The 18,627-nt window shown below is 37.7% G+C and overlaps 1 protein-coding gene across 1 annotated transcript in view; it reads left to right on the top strand.

The window, feature by feature from the left end:
- DAPP1 (dual adaptor of phosphotyrosine and 3-phosphoinositides 1) overlaps nt 1-18,627 on the top strand; it is a 50,524-nt gene that overhangs the window by 21,254 nt on the left and 10,643 nt on the right. The window contains exons 4-5 of the mRNA XM_004461955.4: nt 2,454-2,587; nt 13,204-13,334. Of these exons, the coding sequence (XP_004462012.2) occupies nt 2,454-2,587; nt 13,204-13,334 (265 nt within the window). The remainder of the gene's footprint in view (nt 1-2,453; nt 2,588-13,203; nt 13,335-18,627) is intronic.

Genomic DNA, 18,627 nt, shown 5'->3' with positions numbered 1-18,627 from the left:
ACCAGGAATGGAAAGGATCTGTATTCAGAAAACTAGAAAACACTGCTAAAAAAATTAGAGACCTAACAAATGGAAGGACATTCCATGTTCATGGATTGGAAGACTAAATATTGTGAAGATGTCAATTCTACCATTTATATATACTTACACTGATTTATGTATTCAATGCAAAACCAATAAAAATTCCAACAGCCTACTTTACAGAAATGGAAAATTCAATTACCAAATTTATTTGGAAGGGAAAGGTGTCCCAAATAAAAAAGAACAAAGTTGAGAACTCACACTCCCTGATCTTGAAGTGTATTATAAAGATACAATAGTCAAAACACCATGATATTTGGCATAAAGATAGCCACAATAATCAATAGATTTGAACTGAGAACTCAGAAGTAGCCCCACACCTCTATGATCAACTGATTTTTGATAAGGCTACAAAGTCCACTTTTCTGGGACAGAACAATAAATGGTGCTGAGAGAACTGGATATCCATAACCAAGAGAATGACAGATTATCTCACTCCCTATAAAGAATCATGTCAAATTGGATCAAAGACCTAAACATAAAGCTAGGACCATAGAATTCCTAGACGATAATGTGGAGAAACATGTACAAAATCTTGTAGGTGGGAGTCTCTTAAACCTTACATCCAAAGCACAAACAACAAAAGAAAAAATAGATAAGAAGAACCTCCTCAAAATTAAAAACTTCTGCACCTCAAAGGACTTTGTGAAGAGAGTAAGAAGGCAACCTATTCAATGTAAGAAAATATTTGGAAATCACACATCCAACAAGAATCTAATATCCGTGATATATAAAGAGATCCTACAGTTCAACAATAGAAAACAAATGACCTGATTGAAAAATAGGCAAAAGACCTGAATAGACATTTTTCTAAAGAGGAAATACAAATGGTGAAAAAACACATGAAAAAATATTCAATGTCACTAACTGTTAGGAAAATGCAACTCAAAGCTACAGTGAGTTATTTTACACCTATTTGAATGGGCACTATTAAAAACAAAAACAGAAAACTACAAGTGTTGGAGAGGATGTGGATAGGAACACTTACTATTGGTGGGAATGTAGAATGGTACAGTCACTGTGGAAATCTGTTTGGCATTTCCTAAGGAAGTTAGATATAGGTCTACCATGTGACCTGGCAATACCACTACTAGGGATATACCCTGAAGAACTTAGAGCAGTGACATGAACAGACATCTGTACATCAATGTTCATAGTGACATTATTCACAATTGCCACAAGATAGAAACAACCCAAATGTCCATCAAATGACAAATGGATAAACATCCTGTGGTATATACACGTGTTGTAATATTATGTAGCTGTAAGAAGAAATGAAGTTATGAAGCATAGACAACATGGATGAAATTGGAGGACATTATGTTGAGTAAAACGAACAGGCACAAAAGGACATATAGTATATGATTTCAGTATTATGAACTAAATATAATGGGCAAACTTGTGGAGTTAATAACTAGAATATAAGTCACCAGAGAACAGAATGTGGTTAGAGAATGAAAACTGAGGTTTAATCTGAAACTGGAAGCACTTTGCAATACTTGACAAAAAAGGAGACATTTGAACTGAAACTTGATGGAATTCAAACTAGCAGAGACAAGTGGGGGAAATGTTTCAGGTGAAGAGAACAGTATGAGCTAAGAAACAAGCAGACACTTTTTGGAGAAGAGGAGGTCCAGTTGTTCTAGGGCCGTGATTTTTCAAAGTGTGGCCTTCAGACCTGCTGCATCTGCAACTTCTGGGACATGTTAACATGTAAGACTTAGGCCGCTGCCCGGACCTACTGAATCAGAACTTTCAGGAGGGAGGGGGATGGAGTCCTGTAATCTAGGCCTAGTGGAAGGCAACCTAGAAAGTAGAGTGGATAGGATTACATGGGCCTATATATTTGTATTGATTGATTGAATACTCTGCTTCATTAAAAAAAATGAAATGGAAAATAGCAATATAGGGACATTGCTATTCTATTCAGTAGGCAGTGAAACAGGCATGGAAACCTGGGCTCACATAAATAATGAAGTGATAGAAGCAGAACTCTACTGACTTCCTAAACAGGTAAGGGTGGAGGGCCAGGGACAGAGGAGAATTTGATATGGGTGTTATATACTGATTCTATCATTTTTATTCCCTGCCCTTCTTAAATCCATTTCTATTTAATGTTCAAAGACTTTTTTAGTAAGTGGGGAAGTGTGTTGGGAGAATTGTCTCTAATCCTCCATTAGAGTGAAAAACTGAACACAATAAAATCTGCCAAGAAAATAGTGATGCTCTTTAAAACTGCCAGTTATTTCAATGATTCATCATAATTCTCAGTTTTGGAAAGAGCTAATAGCACTGCTAGCACCCAAGATTATATTTCCCTTCAAAAGATACTCATTTATTAAATAACATAAATACTTCTTTTTCCCTTTCAGAGCCAAAGACTCTGTCAAGCACTTTCATGTTGAATATACTGGATATTCATTTAAATTTGGCTTTAATGAATTCTCATCTTTGAAGGATTTTGTCAAGCATTTTGCAAACCAGCCTTTGATTGGAAGTGAAACAGGTAAACTATGAATGGATAATTGATCTATGCAACATTGTTTCAGGATGGAGGTGGGACAAGGCAGATTTCTTATTAAAGAATTTCATAGTTGTCACTTCTGTTGGATTTTGTACATGTGATGTGTAATTTGGTATGTTTAGAAATAATTATTTCCTGTTGCTGTGCCACATGTTACATTAATAAACTATAAGTGTGTGTACTTACTTATTTAAGTATTTCCTCATTCTCTTTAGGAGAAAACAAAGTGTTTTGTATAAAGTAGATATTTTCTCAGAATGTTTTTTTTAACAGATAGATTATGGAGTCAGGAGAATAACTGTTTTTATTCATTCACATGGAAAATTTCTTTAAAATGGTCTATCCATTTTATAATAATGATGTGCATGTGTGTATAATTTTATAAATAATATATAAAATACAAATAGATATACATATAGATACACAGAAAACAGAGGCAAAATCAACTTTTTGGTTTCTCTTAATTTTAGTTATGGTAATTCACGTGTGGGTAACAGTTTATACTCATAGAAGACAATTTTGAGGATTTAAAAAATAAAATTTAAGTCAAAAGCAAAAACACTATCCTGTACTGAAATTATCCAATTTGTTTGTCTGTATTATTTAAAGAAAGTAAGTAAAAGATCTCTCTATTTGTGATACAGAATTTCATTTGTTTGCTTCAAACCCTGATAAATATCAGTTAATCAAAGACTGGGAAATTCCAAGAACCTGCAGCAAAAGAGGAACTCAAAACTTAACACAGACAGTTACCATGAATTTTGACATACTCGATTTCTTGGTAAACTTGGTCAGTGGGCTTTTTGTAACTTCAGTGTGGTAGGAAGAGATGGCACCATTGGCTTCTGCTTTTATTGCCATTTAAATGGCCTGCTTAGACCTTGCTTACTGAGTATAGATGAAATGGAAATGGAAACCACAAAATAGTTGTGTAACTTTATACTGACCACACAAGGCCTATACTAAGATATTCCAAACTATAAATTGAAGCAGTGGTCTTTTTGTCTAGTGGAAATTCTCCCAATCAGCCCTGAAAATTACTTCACCATTTTACCAGCCGTAGTTTCCTTAAACAAATGGCATGTGGGGAGTATACTTTTCTCCACTGCTACCTTGGCCTTGGCCAGTGTTTCAGTTTCTCAAATTCCTTCTTTTCAGACTTATTTCTTACCTGTCTCCAATTATTAACTGAATTTTGTTCCATTCTCAGTCACCAGCAATGGGAGAAGAGATTTTTGACACAGGGACTATGTCTTCTCCAACTCTGTTTATTTTTCTTCTTCTCCATATCCCCCAGGTCCAGGTATAGTGCACGGCACTTTGGGCGAATGAATAAATGAATGAAGAGATGACTAAAAGTAGGAATTCTTTGTAGCCTTCAAAGCCATTGTAGTTGTTTTCTCTCTACCTTCTCTTTTTTCTCTAAACAAATCAATGCCCTTTCTTTCAACATTCCTCTAGACTCTGTGTTCAATCTCTTGGATAATTTTCTAGGCCCCTTCCTGGACTTCTTCCAAGTAAGGGAAAGGATAAACATTCTGCCTACCAGTAAGACTGAAGGCAGTTTGAAATCAAGTGAATGCAGTGTCTTCTGCTTGAATCTTCCTGGCACTCACCCAATGGACTAGGCAAGAGAATCACTAAAACTAATCCAAAACAAAGGCTTCTCACTAATGGATTTAGGACAATGTTAACCTTCCCTGTGGATGCATTAAGCTGACTTAAGAAGGCTCATGCATTAGAATCTATAAGGGTTTATAATCTGGACTCCTGTAGTACTTTTCTCCTTGATATATCATTGTTAAAAATAATAATATTTATTTATTAACATTTTATTTATTTGCAGCAACACCAAGGAAACTAAGACCTTTATCCTCTCTACTGCCTCTCCTCTGTTCTGTTCTTTATCCAATGGAGAATTTGCTGCTATGTGGACCCCTGCTATAGGGTCCTTCTGCTAACGGATATGTACTTGACTTCTGGCTTCAACCCTGGAGTTAGATTCCACTAACTCAGTGAAATGTCCCTCTTATCTGCACTAGCCAGATGAAGGCAGTGCTACTGAGAGTGAGAACAAGGGGTAAAACTCATGACAGAGGAGTGTTCCAATTTTGCCCCTCTGGGAGTAATAGGCCTCGGGAAATGAGATAACATGCTGAAGTCATAATGACTTTTAAACCCAGAAGTGACAGAGCCAGCTTTGTGACCAGTGAAGAACGGTTAATAGAAACTAGGATGCCACCTTTAAAATTAAGCCTTTTCTTCTTGTTCATTTCATAATTAGCTCCAGATATTGGGTCTCAGTGCTTAGGAGAATGCCAGGCTGAGGGTTTCTTGTTCACCATGAAAGAATTGCAAATTCTTCTGATAGTTTCTGTTTAGTAAAAGAACACCACGGTAAAGCATTTTCTTGCACAATGGAGGAGGCCCTGCAAGGGCTCTCTCTTTAGATTCTCAGAGTGGGAAGGACTGGCATTCCTTTCGGCCCAGATCCCACCCAGGCCCAGCCTCACTCCATAGTGCCTAGGGCGAGTTCATTAAAGAGAAAGGCTTTACACTCATCTACTGACCTGGAGGGCATTTTCACTATGGACAACATGGATGTTGAAGTAACCAACAACCTTACACTTCTGCTCTGCGGCTACACATAATGCCTTTAGTAGTGTGAAAATCAGAATACTGACTTTGGGTTTGTAAGAAAGCATTAGCACTCAGGATAGGTAAAATTGTTGCCCTAAAGGGATAAATACTACTTTCAGAGCTTTCTGTTCTTATTCTTTCCCATTCTCTACTCTTTAAATTGTCAAAATTTCTCTTCCTTAATCTGAAAAATAAGGGTTTACTAAATAAGATTCTATTAAAATCCCCCCTTTCCCTTGTCATAATCTGCATTTAATCTCTTTATTCTCCATAAATTTGTGTTCAACCTAATTTCTCATTATTTCTATCCAAAACTCTCTTAATAAGATACTTCTAGTTCTCTAAAACCACTCTCTTCAAGAAATATGCAATGTACTCTCTTGCTTTATTTTTCTGAATGGCACTTTTACCATTGAACATACTGATTTACTTTTTTAAAAAAATCTTTCTCCCTCTGCTAGTAGGTAAACTCTTCAAGAAGAGGGATTCTTGTCAGTTTTGTTCTCTGATATATCCCAGCACCTGAAAGAATAAATGCTCATCATTATTCACAGCATTTCAATTTGGATATCTGATTGTCAGTACCCGCCTTGCAGCTTGCATAGGAACCCTGCAGTGAACAAGCTTCTGACAATTATTTTTAACTTCCAAAGTTTAGACAAAGCAAAATTTGAAGTGATGGACTTCTTTTGTATTATATGTATGCCTAGTGATGATTAAACTCAGAATCTGCTCTTCAGAAATAGGGAATTATCTCTTTCATTCATTTGTAATAGTAAGATGGTATATAAAACAAAGTCATATAGGTACCTGACTTCTAAACTTAAATAAAAAAGACTTGGAGATTTGAGAAATATAATATTTTTCTTAGCATGGATATGTTGGGTCCATTATTAATTTTACCATATTCTCTTATAATTAGTTAAGATTCCTATCTTGAAAATGTAGACAGCATTTTCTTTGTATTTTAGTCTCTAGATATTATTCAAACAAAAATTGCCTTTCCCATTATCTTTTGCTTGTATTGCCTTACTTTCATATATGAAGTTGTCATGTACAATTTATTATAGGAATTACTGTGCTGTAACTTTAGTCATCTAACCAGCATGAGAAAATATGATGCAAGCCAAGTTGTGTATGTTTTTGTACTTAACCTTTATAATAACTGGTTTTCAGTTTTGAAGATCCTATTTGGTTCTTTCTTGAATGCCAAATGTCCACTTCTCTTTTTCATTTGATGTGGGGATTCCCAACCTTTTGATAGCAGCTCCAGCTATTTTATTTAGTGATACCAGCCATTTTTTCCAGATGGTATTTTTAAATAATTAAGTATAAACTAATTTTAATTTGAGAATTGTGTGACACCTCTGAAAATAACTGGTGACAACTTGGAATTTTGCCAAACCACAACCAGGAATGGCTTGTTTAGATTTTGTCTGCCAAAAAATAAACAAATGTCCTAGGTTGTAGATGAGGTATGTTTGAAAAAGGAAAAAGCAGATAAGGGAATGAAACCAATATCTGTGGAGTATTTACTATGTTCCTAGCATTCTGTCAGGCGTTTCACATACATCAAATTATTTAATCTTTTCAAACACTCAAAATAATGTGTACTGTGATTTCTTTTTCAGATGAGGAAACCAACACTCAGAGAATTTAAGGTACTTGCCTAAGGGTGCACAGCTAGTAAGTGTCAGAGCAGAGATGGGGAATCCAGGCTAACCTGATTCTAAAGCATAGTGCTTTCCATTCACCACACTGTCTTCTGAAACTGGTCTGACAATGACACTACAGTACAATATTGCCACAGCACAGCATGACCTTAAATAGACTTGGATATGAAAAACCCTTGCAACAGTGATATAGTAAAATAGTTATAAGATATGGTAGGACTGTAATATGTATTTTAATCCCATCCCTCAGTATTACTCTTAACAGTATTTGGGTATGTACAAAAAAAACCATTGTTCTAAAGAATGCAATTGAATTTGAACTTCTGTCTTCATATTTATTGCCATTCTTATTTTGTTTACTTTAATTGTCATTGAGAAAAATACTCAAGGAGATCTTAAAACATAAAAAGCTCTAATAGTAAACATTCTTAAAATAATAGGCCAATCTCATTCATGCTTCTCCTGAAAGAGTATGAAAGAGCCTATGTCAATACAACAAGGTAAATTAAAATTTAAAGTTTAAATGAAGAAAGTAAAGGAAGAGGAAAAAGAAAGCAAAGATAAAACGAAACCAGGAGTAAAGTATTTCAAGTAAATAATGTATTTTTATAGAAAGCAGGACACACATTTGGTCCCCAAGCTTCCTAGTAGTCACTATTATTTTTCCCTCTCAATTGGGCCTATAAGGTAAATGGATGTGGCTCAAGCAATTGAGTTCTTGCCTATCATATGAAAGGTACCTTGTTCGGTTCCTGGTGGCTCCTAAAGAAACAAGAAAGATGAACAGACACAGAAAGTGCAATGAGGGATGGGGAGAAATAAATAAATAAAATACATCTTTAAAAAAAAAATTGGGCCTATGTGTTTAACTAGATTTACAGTGTGTTAGAATTGGAAGGGATCACTGGATCATTTCCTTTCTCCTTTGCAAATGAAGAAACTGAGGCCTGGAGAGATATTTTTAGGCAAAAACTCACATCTCCTGACCTCAAGCTGCCTCCTAAAGAATCCATTTTTTCATATTTTGATTTAGGCATGTGATTTCTTGCCCACGCTAGACAGAATACAACATTGTGCATGTCAGAGAGAGTTTCCTCATAGGTGACTTTACCAAGGCTGAGAATAATATATGGTATAACAAGCAAACACACAAGCTCCTGGTTCAACTCTTGCCCTCAGGCAAGTTATGTAAGTTCTCTGAGCTTCAGTTATATTATCTTACAATGCTAAAATGATGGCAATAAGTCATATCTTAATAACTTGCTGTGAATAATGAATAAGATTAGGCATTTAAGACATTTTAAGCAATTCTTGGTATAGCTTAAGTATCAATCATTATTATTATCTAATGAAACACTTTTATGCAGTTCATTCACACCATAGTCTGTGTGAAAGCTGTAAATTCTTCAGTATATCAAGAAGAGTGAGTTCAGAGATAACTGAATTTATATTTATCAAATGGTTGTCATATCCTTTTCAAATGTTAAGCCAGTTCCACAGTGGATTCATTTGAATGGTGGAAACAAATGACTACTGGAAAAAGAGAGACCTGGCTTGACATGGCTATTTGAACAGAATCTTCTGCCCAGGCTAATGATCTGCTTTTCCTGTCTCTGTCTGGTTTTCCCTGTGAGACTGGAAGTTGAATATTAAAATCCCTTCAGATGTAAATGAAAGCACCATTTTATGGTGTGTTAGCAGAGCTGGTAGCCAGGAAGGAAGAAGAAAGGTCTTGAATATTCCTCTAACCTCCAAAGAGCCACTTCCCATTGGCAGGAGAAGGCAGAGAAACCCACTATGCATAAACAAGTTGCAAGACATACTCCTTACCCTCAAACTCCTCAGAGTCTAGCTGAGGCAACTGATGGGTAAACACGAGCTTAGGTACACAGAAGAAATATTCTAAACAAAAGTTTCCCTTTAAGGATCTGTGTGCCCTGCACTATATCTCAGATACCAAACCGATATCTGAGGCTTGAGACTATTCTGACTCTTTTCCTGAATTTCTGCTGGAGTATAAGATAAAGAGTCCTTCAAGGAAATCTAATTGTGTTTTTTGTATAGCAGGTGTACTATAAATTACTGTCCTGCCAAACCAAATTAAAATGCCTGCTTCAGTCCAGCTCTGATGATTTCTAAAATGAATATCCACAGATAATTTCTGCAACCAGGTTTCATGGCAAAGGCAGGAAACAACAGTCTCCTCATGTAGTTCAGAAATTGAAGTGAAACTTTCAGCCAGTTTCCAAGGTCTGTGGTTGCTGAACTTCCTCTACCACCTTTCTCCTCTACCATCCCCCTGCCTTCTATTGTCTTTCTTCTGAATCTTCCATCCAAGGCCTGGAATTAATTTGGTCTCAATATCACTAACGCAGAGTTCCTCTCCTCTGAAGCAGAGGCTCTGCCTGTGATCTTTGGTTGGAATTACGAGTCTGAGTTGGTGGCTACATTAGAAAAGTTTCTTTTGATTGCAAATAACAGACATCAATTCTGACTACCTGAATTTTAAAATGGCAGGGGAAGAGGAGTGGAATTCTTGGGAAAGATATTAACGTACCCTTCCAGATTTTAAAGGCAAGTTGAACAACGAAGCATTAGAAAATGAGGAAACATCTCAGTGATTAGGGTAGCTCTGTGGCTTTCAGTAACAACAGTTGGTGGAACTCTCTAGAGAAGCAACTAAGTAGATTCTGGGCAGGTTTGATGCCCAGGTAGGTTAGTTGGGAAGGGACCAGGGTCTCCTGGTATTTCATGGCTCTGGGAATCTATCTCTGTGTAATGGGATGGGACTGCACTAAGAAAGGGGAGATCATGGTAAGCCTAGGAACTATTCCAAAATGTCTCTATATTGGCCCTTCCTTGAACAAAAAGGATCTGCTAAGGAAACTTGCCATTTAGGACTGCAGACCTTTATCAGTGAAAGTTAACAACTTTATAACTAGTTTGTCATTTTCTTCATCTCACAATTCAGTCTACCCTAATTCATGCTCTTATTAGCTAAAATCCATCTACAACTAATTGTACTTTCCCAGTTACCGCAATACTATTTCCGTGAGATTATCATTTCTTGGGTTAAACTTAAGAAGTTTTTGAAATAGAATTTGGGGTCCACCCAATGGATATTTGGAGAACCATGCTTGAAGCTGTGGAGGAATGTAGGTTATCTTATATAGTCCTTACCCCAGGCCAAGGCATATTATATTTCCTGATATAAACCAAACCCACCTATTCATTCATTCATTTATTAAACCTTCATTATGTCAGGGACTCTATCAGGTGGTAGAGATACAAAGATTATTTTGACACCATACCTATTCTGAAGGGGCTCATAGGGTTTGGAAACACACATGTGGGAAAGGTAATGCCTTTACAATACCAAGTGGTTACAGCACTGCAGGCTCAGGCAGAAAAACAGGCCCAGAGATTCTTACACTGCAGCCCCAAACTGACCCCTATGGTTCGGCATATCTCCCAGGGACTGGTACTGTGGCAGGCAGAATAATGTCCTCCTCCCTCCCCAAAGATGTCCATGGTTATCCCAAACCTGTGGATATGTTATGCTACATGACAAGGGGAAATTAAGATTGTGGATGGAATTAGGGTTGCTAATCAGTTGCCCTTGAGATGAGTTTATCCTGGTTTACCCAGGTGGGCTCATTGTAATCACAAGGATCCTCTTTAGTGAAAAAGGGAGACAAAGGAGTCAGAACCAAAGGGCTGGATGGCAGCATGAGAAGGACTTGACCCACTGTTGCTGGCTTTGAAGATGGAGGAAGAAAGCCATAAGCCAGAGAATGGGGGCAGCGCATTGAAGCTGGAAAAAGCAAGGAAACAGATTCTTCCCTGGAGCCTCTGGAAGGAAGGCAGCCTTACTGATTTCAGACCAGTGAGACCCATTTCAGATTTCTGATCTCCAGGAATAGGAAGATATAAGATTGTATTATTTTAAGTCATTACATTTATCTGAATTTGTTACAGCAGCAATAGGAAACTAATGTAGATACTCTAGGGTATGCCTGGTTAAATGCATAAAGACAGAGGATTGACCAGGTGTATCTCCCTAGAGCATTTAAAGCATTATTTTCATATTAAGCATGTGGAATACAATGAAAATTTAGCATGAAGTTTGAAGATAAAACACAAGTGGCAATTTTTTCTAATTTGAGAGCTGCTCTGAGCCTTAACCTACCAGTGCCCTTTCCTCCTCTGTCAGGTTGAAGTACTTAAGAGGCGCCATTTACCCTAGAGTTATAGTCAGTGATTCTAGGCTAGTGCCATTTTTACATTTTTATTCTCTGCAGAACGTTGCATCTAGGCCTTTTTAAAAGATGCAATCATTGGAATTTCATTTGAGAATTTAAAAATATTATTTATCAATGCATAATAATATCTAATGTTTTTGTAATACATTTACAAACACTTAATTTGATGCTTAAAACAGTTAAGTCCAGGGCAATGGACAAGCACACCACTGGAGGTGCTTCTCTGAGGCAGGTCATCAGGAGCTGGTCCCCATTCACAAGCAGCTGCCATGGAAGGACTGTTTTCACACAGCCCCTACGTCTGCACAACGGCTGCTCTTGATTTAGGTGTCGCTGCTTTCGTTATGACTGTACAACTGTAACCGGCCTCTTCTCCTTATATGACTGGATCTGCTCTCATGAAAGGATCATATTGACAAAAGAGCACAGGCAAGGTGGTAACTGCAAGAGCAGGACCAGGGCTTGTGATAACTGAGCTATTGTTCTCTGTGATCCTGATGTTACTGACATGAACTGGATGCAGAAAGAAAAGGGGGCAGAGCCCCTCATTCTTCTTTGGAGTCGAGGTCAGAGGACTTGAGTTGGCTTTTTTCAAATGCTCTTTCTTTTCGTTTTACAGCTGTGCTTTATCTGGGTCCATCAGATAAATGGACCTGTAGCATCTGAAGCCACAGGTCTGTTTTTGTAGTCAGTACATTGTATATACTCAGGCACCACTGAAGAGTTTTGTTTTGTTTTTAGTTTTATTGTTATTATTAAGGTTTAACTAAAGAATAGATGCTTTTCTTTTGTCACTCTCTCTTAGTCCAATTAAAGGTCAGGAAACCATACCTTCCATAATCCTTTAAATCACCTTCCCTGAACACCGATATAAAGTATCACCCTCCCCCAACCCATTCCTTTCACTCTGTACCTCCTGTACCCTGCTTTATTAGGGTTTTTTTTTTTTTTTTCACAACACTTCTCTCCACCAGATATATCATATTTACATGGCTTTTCAAATATATTGTCTGGCTTCCCTAATGAGAATGTAGGCTCCATCAAAGCAGATGCTAGATCTTTTTATTTTCTGTTGTATCTCAGGATCTTGACAAGTACCTGGCACGCGAATGAATTACTGAACCCTTTACATCTCCCCCAATGTCAAGAACATCCCAGGGCTTGTCATATAAAAGACCCGAGTAAAATAAAAAGCAAGAGCCATAGCAGGGGAGGAAAAAAAATACTTAGCTTATTGTTTTTATAGTCCAAGTTCCTAGTTTCTGATTGACTGATCAATTGGGGGAAGGGAATGATGCAGACAGAGAAATTGTCAGCAAAGTTGAGTCAGAACGGCTCAAAGCCTTCTGAACTACCTTCCCAAGCCCTTGAAGCCACACTTGCCCACCTGAACTGGGCCCTTCTTCGGCCCGATCCCACCTTCTCAGATGGAATGGGAGGAACAGCTGATTCACTTCGTGCCCATCTACAAAAAGAAAATGTTTCACTGAGTTGATTTCATTAACTGGGTGGTAGGAGAGAGTGAGGAGAGTGCTGTGATTCCACTTTTTTGACAACCACTGATTTGTTACAAATCTGTTCTGAACCTGTTAAAAAACGAAGGGCAATGGAATAAACTCTCCTGTGCTACAGTACCCTTGTTTGCTTTCTGTTTTCACGGTTTTCATCAAATTCACCTGGAAAATTCCAGTCAGGACTTAAGGTCGAGATCAATTGTTGCCTCCTCTAGGAGGCTTTCCTTAAGCATGCCAGAGAAGAGTCCTGCTCGCTGCCACCCCCAGCATTGCTCACTTTGGTCTCATTCCCCTGTTGATTTGAGGACTGTGTTCTGTTACAGTTCTGAGGACCAGGAGGCCAAAATTGTCTCATCTTGCTTTGCATCTCTGGTACTCAGTAAACGTTGAGAAAATGAACAGAAGACAGGAGACTACAATCCATCCAGTTATCTAGGTATTAGCACTTGGACCTCATGTTTGAGATACCATCCAATTATGTTTTTTTTTTTTTTCTTTCCTTCATTCAGGCACTCTGATTGTTCTGAAACATCCCTATCCAAGAAAAGTGGAGGAACCTTCCATCTATGAATCTGTCCGTGTTCACACAGCAATGCAGACAGGAAGAACAGAAAATGACCTTGTGCCCACTGCTCCTTCTGTAAGTGACCCTCAGTCTGACCGCAAGCTCTTTTGCCATCTTAAAGCTATAACGTGCAGTAAGAGCACATACTTTTTGAAGTGTATTTTTTCACATAAAGATTCTAAGTTCAAATATAAAACTGGGACAAGTGCATAAAGCTGGATGACTTTCAGTTCCTCTGATCCAGGGTAAACTGTGAAAGATACAATGCAATAGTAATAGAATTTTAAATGCTTAGAAAATGGCACTTGAATTCTCATCCTTACTTAGCCAAATAAATTGACGGTAGAACGGGCAAGAGATGTTTATGTTCACAAAGTTGACTAACTGTAATTCTTGGACAAGGTTCTTAAATTACCTATGATAGAAAAATTCTCTCCTCCTTTATTATCAAATCTCAGAATGTTATTTTTTCCTAGCTTGTTTTCCCTTCACTGAATGAAGGGTACAGGCAGAAAACATTTGCACAGCTTTGCAACTTGAGCCATTGTTCGGTTTCAGTGCAACTGGAGTGCTCATTGTTCTTCTAAGGTATCATTGTGTTTGTTCTGTGAACTGTGACCCTGCAAAGATGCCTCTGCAGCAGCCCTTAGTTATTCTCTTCCCTTAGTTATTCTCAAGGCATTTGCTGAATACTCCTGGTGTAAGAAATCTGGGTTCGTGTAGATGATAAAGAGAGCAATACATGAATGAAATATCATTACGCTGGAAAAATAACCACTTGAAAACATTTAGCTACAAATTATATTTTAAAATATGTATGCCCTTCCTGTGGTATCATAGTGCTTTTTCTACCCTGCCACCACAGAGTCCTTTTAAAAAGTAGATTTACCACATGACCTCCCTGTTTAGTGTCCTTCAGTAATGCCCACAGTCTTCATGGCCCAACTGAACCCTGCTCACCTCTCTGGCTCATCTCACGCTGTGGAACCTGCCACTCTCAATAATTTCTCTGAATGTGCTCCTTCTCACTTCTCTGGCTCTGGAATGCTACCAATACCACCACCACTTCTGTCCACTCTTCCTTCAAGATAATCATCAGGGTCAATTCTTCCAGGAAGTCTTCCTTGACCCCCATTAGCTTGCCCTGTCTTCTGTGATCCAGGGCACTCTCTGCTGACCTTTACCCTAGAATAATCACACTTAGGCACAACTACCTGCGAATTTCTCTGTTCTCCCAACAGCTTAATAAGATTAAGTGCCAATTTTTCATTGGAAACCATGGAAGCAAGAAGGCAGTGGGAAGACAAATTTAACTTGCTAAAAGCAAAAAATTGCCAACCAAGATTTCTGTATCCAGCAAAAGTGCCTTTTAAAAATGAAAGAGATGGGGAGAGGATGTGACTCAAGTGGTTAAGCCATGCTTCCCACATGGGAGGTCCCGGGTTCAGTCCCAGTGCCTTCTAAAAAATAACAACAAGCAAACAAATGAAAAACCAACTCAGGGGAGTCAATGTGTGTCAGTGGTTGAGCACAAGCTTCTCACACACTAGGTCCCAGTTCAATCCCAGTCCTGACACCTAAAAAAAAGGAGGAATTAAGACATTCCCAAATAAACAAAAGCTGAGGGACTTTGTCATCACCAGATAGTGACATGAGTAAATATAAATACTTGTATTTTTGTATTTTTATGACTCCCTGTTTATTTCCTACAGGATCTAAAAGACAAATGCATACAATGTAATGATAAATCAATGGTTTTGGAATTATAATGTATAAATATGCAATTTGTGACATGAATGACAGAAAGAGAGAAAAAGAGAAAGAGGAAGGAAGGAGGGAGGGAAGGAGGAAAAGAGGGAGGAAGGGAGAGAGGGAGGGGGAGGGAAGAGGGAGGGGGGATGAAAGGAGAGAAGAGAAAGAGATGGGAAATATGAGCAAATGTTAAAATTGGTGGATCTGGGTGTCTGGGAGGTGTAGGGGTATGTTGGAGTTCTCTTTATGGAACTTATATTGTTTTGCAATTATCCTATATGTTTGAAATTATTTCAAAATTAAAGTAAAAAAAAAAAACTACTGGGTCAGAGATGAAGAACAATTTGTTACAGCAATAGCAGTTGCCAAAATACCAATATGTGTATTGATACCTACATACACACTGGGTTGCAGTACAGGAGAGGAAAAATGCGCCTAGGGAACGTAGACTTTGGGCAGTGAACATGTCTGCCCTTTGCTCTAGAGGAGGACACTATTTCTATTTCCCAAGGCTGTTTGCTAGACAAACATCCTTTAAAAATAGATCCACAACAAATCTTGCTTGTAAGACATTCAGAATCACAAGAGACCACGGAAAATTTTTTCCCAACAGTGGGCAGAGGTCCTGGGGGCTAAATATCCTGCAATGCGTAGTGAAGAATTATTCTGCTCAAAATGTCAGTTGTATATCCTTTACACAACACCAAAGGGCTTCAATGGCAAAGTAAAGAATTTGTCTTTGCTCTAAGTACTGATGGGAAATTATGAATTGAGTAACATAATTTGTTAAGTTTTCTAAAAGATTATTTTTACTGCTAAGTGGAAAATGGGGTGGGGACAAATATGGAGGCAAAGAGACCCATTAGGAGACCAGGTAGAGATGGTGGCCATTGAAACTGTGGAGAGGTGATAAGAACTAGTCAAATTCAGAATGTGCTTTGAAGGTAGAAGGGACAAGATTTACTGATGGATTGGATGTGGTTTGTGGGGAGGGGGCGGGAATGCAAAAATCTAAGTAGTCCTGCCATTTACTGAGATTGCTAAGACAGCAGGAGAAGAGGTATGGGGGATGGCAAAATGGAGTTCTCTTGGAAATGCTAAATTTGAGATTCTTATTAGAAATACTGGTGGAAATTAAATGAGATAATATATTCAAGTGACTGATACAGAATAGCTCCTATTTAAAATGTTAGTTTCCTTAGCTTCCCTTTTGTGGTATTTGACTCCCTCATTCTAAAAATTCTGTTTCTTTCACTTCTACAACATTTTTCTTTTTATTCTGTTATCTTTTCAACACATTTTGTAATTCCTCCTCCTGAACACTTCCCTTGCATGTTGTTGCTCTCCTCCAGTATTTTGTACTTGAAGCTCTTCTCACAGTTAGTATAATGGTGTCTATCCTCTGCATCTTTCTCATTTATATTTATATCTCTATTTATCTCTATTTATATCAATATTTATATTCATATAAGAATATCTTCACTGTAAATGCAGTTAAAATGTGCTTGTTTAACTTAATTCTATAATATGGACACCTTCCATGTCATTATAGTCTTCTAAAAAGATACTTAAATTTTCTAGATTACTTTATTTGAGTGTCTATTTAATTAATCCTCTATTAAGTTTTGCCATGCTATTTTTATTTAAAATAAATTCAAAGTTATAGTAAAATTACAATAATAGTACAAAGAGCTTTATTTTTCTCCTGAGCCAGTTGAGAGTAAATTGCCTACATGATAACCCATCACCACAAATATTTTTGTGTGTATTTTCTACAAACAAGGACATTCACCTATCTCACCACATAGAACCATTAAAATTAGGAAATTAATATTGATACAGTACCACCATCCAATCCACAGATCTTACTTAAGTTTCATTAGTTATCCCAATAAAGTATTTGAGAGCAAAAGGATTCAATCCAGGATCATAATTTGGATGTAGTTGTTCTGCCATATTAGTCTCCATTACTCTGGAATACTTCTAAAGTCTTTATTTTGTGACTTTGATCTTATGCAAATTAAAGACTACTTATTTTGTAAATAGACTGTACCTCAAATTTGGTTCATCAGACATTGTGTCATGATTAGATTCAGCTTATGCATTTTTGGTAGAAATACCACAGAAGTGACACATTCCTCTTCTCACTGCTTCCTCTCAGAGGGTACACGATTTCAGTTTGTCTCATTATGATGTGTTAACTTTGATAATTTGATCAAGGTGGTGTCTGCCAGGCTTCTTCATTCTAAAATTATTCTTTCAGTTATTAATATATATTTACTGGAAAGGGTATTTGAGAATATGTAAATATTCTATTTCTCATTAATCTTTTGCCTGCAATTTTAATGTCTGTTGATGTTTCTTGGTTGTTTTAGCTACTGTTATGATCATTGCCAAATGGGGATTCATCATTCTTTTTACATTTATTGGTTGTCCTTCTATTGTAAGGAAAAAGATCTTCATTCTCTTAATTCATTCAATAATTTTTTTTTTTTACATCAATGGGCTATAATCAAAATTGCTATTTATTTTAATTCTTTAAATTTCCCCAAATTTGGCCATAGAAGCCCTATCAGGGTGGCTTCTGTGTCCATCAAACATGCAAACTGGCCTCATTCTTTAAGTACTTCTTACTTTCTGGTATAACAAGATGTCCCAGGCTTATCTTGTACTTTCCTTGTGGCCAGTTCTGGAATAAGCCATTTCTCCAAGTAGCTCTGTGCTTTGTCTGGAGAGTGGTACTTTAGAAACCAAGCTAGGCGTTGTATGATTATGGTCATGTCATTCTACCAACCTGCTTAGGCAATAGAGCTAGGGAAAATATGTATGTTTATATGTATGCACACATCCATACATTTACATCTATATTTGATATCATCTGTCCAATGATCGATCTATCTATGCATTCATATCAATACCTCCAATCTCAATCCAATACAACAAGCTCATTCTAATTTTTTCATTTTTCATATTTGTAGCTCTCTTACCCCACAATGAGGAATATGGCTCCCATTATCCTCAATATACTTATTTATTTGACGATCAATCCAATGTAACCAATCTCCAATTGCTGCTGCTGCTACCACCTCTCCCCATATACACTAATCACCCAAGTCAGGCTCTAACACATATTCCAGTCTACTGCCATCCCAGCCCCCACCACAGATGCCCACCTAGCCTGACTTGATTTCAACTCTTGTGCCCTGGGCTGCCACTTCCACCCTTTGGGCAGAAGTCCTCCTCACCCCACTCAGGCTTCAATGCCTCCCACCAAGCTGCTGCTGCCACTGTCACCCATGCAGATGTTCTCCAGACCCTGCTTGGGCTCCACCACTCTGCATGGGGTGCACAAGTGCCCTCCTTACCCAGCTCAGACTCCAGCTCCCTCCACCAACCTGCAGCCTGCCTGCACAATCATGCCGCCACCAACCTTGCTTCACTGGGCCTCATGACTTTTTGGCTGAATTATCAAGGCAGGTGGGATGACAGGAAAGCAGGAAGGCTAATCTTGTATTATTAAATGCTTAGGTTGTTTCCAGTATGGGACTCTTATAAACATCTTTAATGTTACAGAACATAGATTTTTTTTAAAAAGATAAATCTGTATTATTTCTTT

This window comes from Dasypus novemcinctus, chromosome 1 (genome assembly GCF_030445035.2).
Source record: "Dasypus novemcinctus isolate mDasNov1 chromosome 1, mDasNov1.1.hap2, whole genome shotgun sequence".
Classification (NCBI taxonomy): Eukaryota; Metazoa; Chordata; class Mammalia; order Cingulata; family Dasypodidae; genus Dasypus; species Dasypus novemcinctus.
This window is presented reverse-complemented; position numbering and strand designations above follow the sequence as displayed.